This window comes from Plectropomus leopardus, chromosome 21 (assembly GCF_008729295.1).
Source record: "Plectropomus leopardus isolate mb chromosome 21, YSFRI_Pleo_2.0, whole genome shotgun sequence".
Taxonomy (NCBI): Eukaryota; Metazoa; Chordata; class Actinopteri; order Perciformes; family Serranidae; genus Plectropomus; species Plectropomus leopardus.
This window is the reverse complement of record NC_056483.1, coordinates 3,498,645-3,508,084: the sequence shown is the minus strand read 5'-3', so window position 1 is coordinate 3,508,084 and position 9,440 is coordinate 3,498,645. Positions and strand designations below refer to the sequence as shown.

General features: G+C 40.0%; 1 protein-coding gene across 1 annotated transcript in view; it reads left to right on the top strand.

Moving 5' to 3' along the window:
• Positions 1-1,183: 1,183 nt before the first annotated feature.
• Positions 1,184-9,440, top strand: part of dpp6a (dipeptidyl-peptidase 6a) — a 114,445-nt gene continuing 106,188 nt past the window's right edge. Inside the window, exon 1 of the mRNA XM_042510414.1 lies at positions 1,184-1,400. Within this exon, the coding sequence (XP_042366348.1) occupies positions 1,344-1,400 (57 nt within the window). The 5' untranslated portion in view covers positions 1,184-1,343. The remainder of the gene's footprint in view (positions 1,401-9,440) is intronic.

Genomic DNA, 9,440 nt, shown 5'->3' with positions numbered 1-9,440 from the left:
TTCCTTCAAATTTGGCACAAACATTCACTTGGACTCAACAATAAACTGATTAGAATTGGTGGTCATAGATCAAAGGTTGTCACTGTTACCTTGTCTTTGTCATTGTTGTAAGTGCGATATCTCAAGCGCACCTTAAGGTTTTTCTCTTTCTTTTTTTTCAAATTTGGCGAAAATGTTCACTATAGAATTTGTTGGCCAAAAGTCAAGGTCATTGACCTTTTGCCACATGGACCTTCCATCCATCTCATTCTCATGAACTCTTAATCTCAAAGACGCCTTTAGGAAATCTCATCAAAATTGGCACAAACTCCACTCGCACTCAGTGATGAACTGATTTGGTTTTGGTGGTCAAGGTCACTGTGACCACGTGAAGAGCACCTTGAAAATTTTGTTTTATTTTTCCAAATTTGGCACAAACATCCACTTGGAATTAACAATGATGTGATTAGATATTTGTGGTCAAAGCTCAACCCTAGTGTGACCTTTCATCTATCTCATTAACCGAATGCAATATTTCAGGAATACGTTGAGGGACTTTCTTCAAATTTGAAGAAAAAAAGGAAGGAAAGGGAAAGAAAACAAACTGGCTGTTAAAATAAATAAATAGATAAATAATAGGTGCAGGAGAGGGATGTAGATAAAGACTGAGGTGGCGGGGGGGCCAACAGAAACTGCTTATGGGGCCCATAATTTGGTGCTATACGCCCCTGTTGTTGTAAACATGAATAAACTATGAGGACCACAGATATGTGACAGTGTATGTGACTGAAAGAGTGTTGAAATGTCCTGGATGCAAATGAATATTTGATGAGTTTATATTCCACATGAATTCAGCATTAAAGTTTCAGCATTTAATTTCAATGCGCATTTTTAATTGATAGCCACTCTGCAACTCGCGCCTTGGCAGACTTGCAAGCCAAGCGTGTGTGTGTGTGTGTGTGTGTGTGTGTGTGTGTGTGTGTGTGTGTGTGTGTGTGTGTGTGTGTGTGTGCGCGCCCGTGGAGGATTGAATGGCTCACGCAGAGACCCGCACCAAGCGTGTAAAAAAAAGAGACGCGGCGCCTCTCTCTCTCTCTCTCTCTCTCTCTCTCTCTCTCTCTCTCTGCTGTCTCCTCCTCTTCTCTTTCGCTTCTACTGAGAATCTTTTGCCTTTTCTCATCTCGATCGGCGCGTCCTTCCCTCCGCCACTTGTTATTTCACACCTTGGCCGCTTCAAACGCAGCCTGTAGGCGCCGTGAATAGACCGTGTTCTTCTTCTCTGCTGCACCGGTGTGTCTTTCTCTATTTGCATTTTTTCCTCCTCTCGCCGGGGAAACAACAGTTTCCTACAGCTGTGGGGAATCATGACAACGGCGAAGGAAGGCAATGCACCGTCGAAAGCGGCTCAACAGCAAGACCAGGTACCGATGCGCTTTTTTCTCGCTCCTCTTGCCCTCGCGTATTAATATTAACCTGTGTCGCCCTGTTTGCTTTGCCAGCACTGTGTGGTGTTTGCATGCAGCGCTGCGATGACTTTTTCATCACCGCTTGTGATGGTGTGTAGAAGGAAAAAAAGAAAAAACAGCAATTTACGCTCGTTGTAGACGTTTGCACCTGGAGTCAATTGGAAGTGATAGCCGGTGCCGTGCTGTCACTTCCTCACGACTGTGGCTTTTTTTTTGCAGCCTCGTGCACGCTTGTGCTCACCACAATCATTATTATGCAGTATTTGCTGACTTTGGAGACAACGAGCAGTTTGTGTTTTGCGTTAAACCCAGTGCGCTTCACCTTGCAGTAGGGCACGGAAATCAGCTCAATTAACTTGGATCAGATCGTGCATAATGTAAAAGGCCCGCTGCCGGTGCTCATATCAACAGTTTAAAAATCATCGTCTCGTTGCTCAAGCTTTCTACTTATCTATTGAAACGCCTTTTAAAGCGTCTGACCTCTCCAGAAAAGAGCTCAGCTGTGTCTCCAATCTGACGGCTGAAAACACTGTTGCATTTCAGTGTGGTGCAGGGTGGCTCTGCTCTGTTTTCTTTGCCACCTCCATCAGTCAGTGATGATGGAGCATCTGTTTGACCCACCTCCACAGAGGCGCCCAAATAATGGGGAGGGATACAATGGTGTTTATTTTTCAGTATCAATATTTCATGAGCTGGAATAAAAAGAGCGCTCATTTTCTATTGTGCTCGGTTAATGTCAGGGTTGACAAATAATGCAGACCCTTTCTGCAGTATGAGAACCAGTGAATTTGAATAACATTTCAGAGATTGAAACCTTTTGCAAGAGTTCCCACAGGCATATCTTTGAAAGTTTTGTTGATTAGACGGAAAAAAAATAACTTTTCCAACTTTTGGAAATGACACATTTTTTTCTACAATAATATGCCCAAGCTCTCTTTTTAATGGCATCACCACCGGAAAAATGCTCTGGCAGATGTTTTTTTTATTGTATAAAATGTCATTATTGCTTAAAAATACAAAAATACAAAAAATGACTAACTTTGGTTACTGTCATGTTTTAACTCAACCAGACAAAACCTTAAAAGTCATTATTAGTGACTCCTTTAACCCTTTAAAACCTAAGAAATTTGGTTTGATTTCTTTTGAACACGTGAGAAGATGCCAATGATCAACAAAAGAGGAAATGACCTAAAAGTTTGCAAGAATTTAGTAAAAAGTACAGGAAAATTGCCTGAAAATTTGTAAAAAATAAAATAAAAATAATACAGTTAAAAAAAGGCAGACAAGGTTTGGTGAAGAGTGCTTAAAATTATACATAAATCTATAAGCAAATTTTAAATATGTAATCTTGATAAATATAATTTAAATAAATAAATAAATATAAATATAAACATAATCTTGATAAAAAGTAATTTTCTAAATGTACTTATTCCTTTCAGTTTGTGGAACATTTCTTGCAATATTGCTCATTGCTGTTTTTCATGTTTTTGAAAGAAATCACACCAATTAACTATGGCTCAGAGGTTTAAACACTTGTGAAAGGTGTCTAATGGCAGCATAATAAAAGAGATGTTACTCCAGGTTTCAAAGAGTTAACCGCCTTCGTCCTGTTGATACACGTTCAGTCTGCTGCTCACGTGCAAAAATATGCTTTCATTTCATCAAGTTTCCTTGTTTTTTGAGCCAGTCTATCAACAAAAACCATAACTTTAGACGGCATCTGTCACTGCTAGCCTCCACCTGTGCGCTGCACCTGTCTAAAGATGACAGAAAAGGTGAGAGGGACACTTGGCTTCATCCTGCCAAGCAGACAATCTTCCCCTGCTGTGATTTAGATGCAGGCTGTCAGTCACTCCCTCGGAGGCAGCCAAAGGTTCTGCTGCTCCCACCCTGCATATTCTGCACGCGGGCTGTGTAGGCATGAACATCAGCATAAGCAAGTCATGATTGATTCTTTTTTTTTATTTTCGGTCTGGTTTCAGCTTCACAAACGTGAGAATTTGCAGTTTTGCCTTCTGTGAATCATTGCAAATTGAATATCTTTGAGTTCAGGCTGGTGGTTGGACAAAACAGGCAATTTAAAGACATCACGTTGATCTCTGAGGTTCTTTTGCTATTTTCTGACAATTTGTAGCCTGAAATGCGGCTAGAACAAATTATTATTTTTCATTATCAGTTAATCAGTTTTGATTATTTTACCAACTAACAATCGTCGGTCACAATCAACTGTCACAAAATGTCACACGCTACAATGTCACCATTTCCAAGATCCCAAGGTGAAATCCACAAAGTACTTGCTTAGTCCAACCAATTGTTTTGTCATACAATAAAACAAATCCTTATATTCCAACAAGCTGGAATGAGCCATTCCCAGGACGTCAAATACAGACGCTTTGGGTTGGTTGTAGCATCGGTATTTGATGATCTGGGAATGCCTCAACAACTAACTAACCCTAACACTTTCTCTGGAGTTACGTACAGCACTTTAAAGGAATTACTCGATTAAGCCTTTGAAACCTGAGCCAATTGACCTTAATTCTTCCAAAAGCACATGAAAAAGGCAATGAGCTACTTAAAAAAGATAAATTAAAAATTAACAGGAAATTGGTAAAAAAAAAAAAAAAAAAAGTATGGAAAAATACCTGAAAATAAAAAACAGAAAAAAGAAAATAAAAAACAAACAAACAAGGAAAAAAAAATAAAAAATATAACAATAATAATTCTTAAAAAATATTTCTTAATTTTAAGTATGTAATTATGATAATTTTATATTTTTCCCCTAGATTTTTTGATTTTCCATAGACATTTTTCCCTAGATTTTTTTTCTTTTTAAATAATTGTTATAGTCTACAAATTTGTGAAACATTTCTTTAGAAGTTTCTAATTGCCATGTTTTTTTGAAGAAATCAGACTTACTTGTTCAAGGTTTAAAGGTTTGAATATTTGTGAAACAAATTTAAAAGTAGCTCAAGAAAAGTTAAGTCAATCCAGGTTTCAGACGGTCAATTGACAAATTGTTTCAGCACTAGACTGAAAAAGAAAACAGGTTAACCAGGTATTAAAATAACCTTTTGGTTGCCGCCCAATATTTTGTCCTCTGACACAAATTTGGCATCGACTTATTTATGCACATACACATTTAAAGTGTGAGTGCAGAATTTAAAACACAAATCCTTGTTAACACCTGCCGAAAATGACCTTTTCTTGTAATTACCGTCAAGATTGCTTGGACACCAGTAAATAGTAAATGGTGGCTGTCAGTGGATTTTCTTGAGGCGTGAAGCTCCAGCAAAGTGAAAAATTGCTTCATGCATATCAGGTTGTAAAATCGGCATTGCATCATAGACATGCATGCATGAACACGGGCACACAAGCACACACACGCACACACATACACAGCCGCTGTGATTACGTGAGGTCCTGTTGTGGCCTCCTGATTGATGGTCTGCTGGCCGCGCTTATGGTCCAGGGACAGAGGACGGAGATAGAGGGCAGCTCACCAGAGATAGCAACAGCTCTCCGGTAATCAGCTAACTGCAGCACACAGAGAGAGTCACAGCACTAACACTCATTACTGCAACAGGGTGGAGGTTCTCACAGTGTGAAAGGTTTAGTTGGGGGTAGGGTGGGGTAATGCACTTACAAAAAAGGAAGACACTTTGGATTAAATTAATGCCAAAGTAGCACTTTTTTGTTGTGAAAGTACTCTTATCTTTGCAATTATAAAGAGTGCTGCAACAGAGCTGTGTGAGAAATAGTGAGAAATTTGGCTCAAAATACCTGCTCAAAAATGTTTGATATGGGTGCCAAAAAATGACCCAGATAGTTGTAAGAAAGCCTGTGTCCAGCAGCCAGTGTGCTCAAAAGCTTAAAAAGCAGTCTGCTTGGTAAACATATATGTGCTGCGAGTGGTTTAATGATTTCACATTGCTGAAGTAATGGGATCTTCCTATTTCAGACTTCTCGGTTTCTTCTCACAGCCAGTTTGAGCTTTAAAGCAGAATCACAGCACCCAGCATTTAATGGGGAAGACGTCTGCGGAGACGCCTCTGCCATCCAGCCCAATAATCGGCCTTTTTATTGCTTTTTCACATTCTGTACGACTCACGATCTTGGGAAGCTGTAGCGAGTAATGCATGCTAAAGGGAGAGACTTAGATACTGTGAGAGCCGAGCTGAAAAGCAAGGTCTGCCCTGTTAAAGTTGATTTAGTGGCATCTCATAGTAGCAGAGCAGTAAAGGACTTTTTTTGGAGGGGGGGGGGGGGTCCAAAGCCAAAAGCTCAGATCAGGACAGCAGCTTGAGAAACAGCTGAGCGGAGCAGCCTGCGGGGGTTCCTGAAGAGATGAGGCACCCAAGGGCCAAGAGAGGAAATTAATCATAGTCAGACCATAGCATCGGTAGCATGGTAGGTCTTATTCACATTGTAGCTTTTTATTGATTTCAAATCATATTTCAAATCTATTTTGCCTCTTTTTCCTGATACATTTATATTCCTGAGACTCTTGCTGGCAGGTGATAAGAGGTAGCCTGCGTCATTATACAGTATTTATCAGAAGGAGCACAAGGCTTTCTGCAGCCCCACCAGGCCAACAGTGGACTAAAAGGTGACATACAGCATAGGGGGATTTGCTATTTTGAATTCAGAAGAAAAAGGGTATAAAATCCCCTCTAATGCAAAAAAGTGCAGGACTTTCTATGATTCAGAGAGTAGGGCGGATTTGTTAAAATTATTCAGATAAATAGACAGAGGCGCCTCTAATAGTTAGTACATGTTTGACGTCTATATAGCTCGAGTCCTTCTGTGATACTTACTATTGAGGATACTTAAATTATGTGTATGCTAAATACTGGTATTATTATTTTCTTTCAGAGATGGTTATCATACTCTAAAATTTAGTGCTGCTGACCTTTTATACATGCTGGTGTTTTCCCTTTTGTACCAATTTTTCTTTAAACACCTTTTTGCACTTTATGTTTACATGTGGCCTTTGTATAATGTTGCTGTTGATGTGGTCATATGTCACATGACTTGTATAGGCATCATTGGTATCTACGATGGCGATTCCCTGTTGGTGATCAGACTCAGGCCCCCGCAAACAGCGGCAGGCTTTGAAGCTAAGTTTACATAGTGGCTAAAAGTGGAATTACACTGTCTGGTTCCAAAAATACTTTTTTTTTTCATAGATTTAGGATTGTCTGCGCACGGTTTTCAACATGGAGGTGACTGAGCCAGCAGCTAGCAGCTAACAATGCTGTCATGACAAAAGTGATAAATAAACATGAGCGCAGGGACTCTCATGAACTAACATGCACATGTTGCAGTCTACAACTGCAACAGAGAGAGGAGCTAAAATGACAACAGACAGAGAGAGTAACTTTCTGTTCAGGATGCCATTACTCCACTTTATCTTCACATAGAAAATATTGGTTTGCTGCTATAGTAATGCTCTGATTGTTGTATTAGCGCCTTTCATTTCATCTAAGATACAATGATACTCACTTATTCTCAATGTCATAAATCCAGTAAGTAAGATTCCTGAACTTGTGCTCATGTCAAATATTGATAAAATGTTGTTTATTTTTTTTACAGCTGCCTGTCTGCTATGAGCTGATAAATTCAAGCATAAAATGTGAAGCTGCTCACTTGAAAGTCAAAATATCGACAGAAGGAAAAAGCCAGACAGGAACATGCTCTTTTAAGATAGTGAAAGATTTAAATATTGTAGAATTGATGATATTTGACTTGAACATTTTGGTGTTATCTTGCACTGAGAAAACAAGTAGAGGTTTTTTAATCAGCCGTGTTTTGTTTCATTCACCTCGCTGTGGTAGAGCTGTTGCCTCAGTGGCGTGCTGATGAATAGCTCAAGTGATAAGTGCTTAAACAGATGTTAATTAAAGTAGCAACTTGCACAGAAAACACAGTGGGACGACGAGGAATCGTCTGCACGGCCCCTGCTATGGCTTCTCTGTTGTAGCATGAACTTTCCTGCAGTGTATGCGGCAGTGATGGCGTCTCAGTATCCTGAAGTTTTCTTTTTCTTTATCTTTATGTCTGTTGATCCAAAGGTGCCACTGCTCATCAGCTTGTTTAATTCCATTAATGTATACCCATCCCATTTTTACAAGCTAATTCACTGGTAATGTGATAAGTGGCCCATTTGGAAAGCGACCAAAACATGTTGCCAAATCAGGTGTCAAGGTCACCTGTCGGTCAGCCAGGAAGGTCCATTATGGGATGGTAGCAGATTAGATCACAGTGAATTTAGAGTTGCTCTGCCTGTGTAGCATGTGCTAAAGGCACATTTAAAATGGTTTGTGGCAAAATCAATTAGTTTTAGTAGCTTAGACTCACTCATGGTGACAAAGTATAGCATAGTAAGTAAATATGTTGCTTAGAGTTCAATTTTGTTAAACTTTGATGGCAAATTTCGTTGTTGACCAATAGCAAAAGGCACTGCTGAGACGGTGGAAGCTATAGCTCTGTTGAACTTTTAATTTTTATGTAACCTCCAATGTAAAAGAAAAAATGTTTGTAGGCAATGATGAAATAGAAGTTAATGACATAAGAACATATTTTGAATCAACTATGAGAATATTGTCCCAAAAACAACCCAGTTAACTATTTTGCTAGCTCGGAGAGGACGTACCCGCTCCTTTAATCCCCATAGACCCCCATGTTAAAATGCCCAATTTTCCAGCAACAAAAAAAGTTTACAGGCTTGTACATAAAAAAAAAAAAAATTGGTGACTGTAGGTTATTTCTCCACTCATGAGAGCTGCACAGGGTTGAATTTTTACGTTTTGGTAAAGCTAAAATGTACACATAATTAAGGGCGTGGCTGCTTTGAGTGACTGGCTGTCTGCGAGGCGTCACCGCAGTTACCCCCACTGGCAAGGCTTCAGAACAATCCACCAGCCAATGGCTGACGTCACGATAGCTATGTGCATTATTTTATTCTTATACAGTCTGTGTTTACCATCTGCGCCCTGTGAGTTATCCCTGAGTCACCGAGCCATAAGGAACAGACTGGACCAGCACCTGCTGCCTCAGTGTGAGACATTCTGTATGAGAGAGTAAGCAAAATCCTGAAAATATAAAGTGCAAAAATAGAAACTTCACCCACCTCCCAAAGAGGCAGTTTTTCATATGCATGAGGTTATATAGAACTTCTCTGCATAATTTGAATTTCTGGTTCTCTTGCCAGGTCCAGGCTACTGAGCCTCCTACTCAGATTGACTCATGAAAGTGTCTCTCCTTCAGGTGATCCGCAGATTTGATTTGAAGCCTTATCCGTTGGACTTATTGTGATGCTCTCCTCTCTTGCACATAGATGTCTCTGGCGGTGAATCAGTAGCTGACATGGTGTTAGGTCAGCCCCCATTATCACGTACACTTAGCTCTTTTGTTTTCCCTCCCTCCATCACCGTGTTGCCCCATTTCAGCACAGCAACTTCTTAATGAGAGAGATAAGCAGCGTGGCTGAAATAGGTTTGGAAAAGCAAAGAGTGACGAGATGATTCACTTTTGGAATGCAAATAGATAATAGACCAATTCCTCCTGTTTGCCGAGTGCCCTTGACTGATAAGAGGGAATGGAAGATGGATTTAGAGGAGAATTGGATGACCCTAATGTTTGTGCCATAGTTCATCTTAACGGCAATTATGAACAATTGAGCCGTGATGTTTGGGTCTGAAGTGGAGATTAGAGGCGAGATTGCCAGGCAGCAACCACGGCGATTCATCATGATTGTTGTCATGATTTAAATGTTCTTTGCCGAAATGGCTTATAGCACGAGGGAGGGGAGAAGGGACGCTTTAATACAGCAATAAATATTCAGTGTTTGGAGCAACGGTCACACTAAATGTCATGACAATCCTCCATCTCACTAATAGTCTGTGTAGACATCAGATGTGTGTGTGTGTCTGGGTGAAAACACCTCAGGTGGAGTTTCCAAACATTGTCTAAAACTGCCTCATTTAGGAAAAGGTC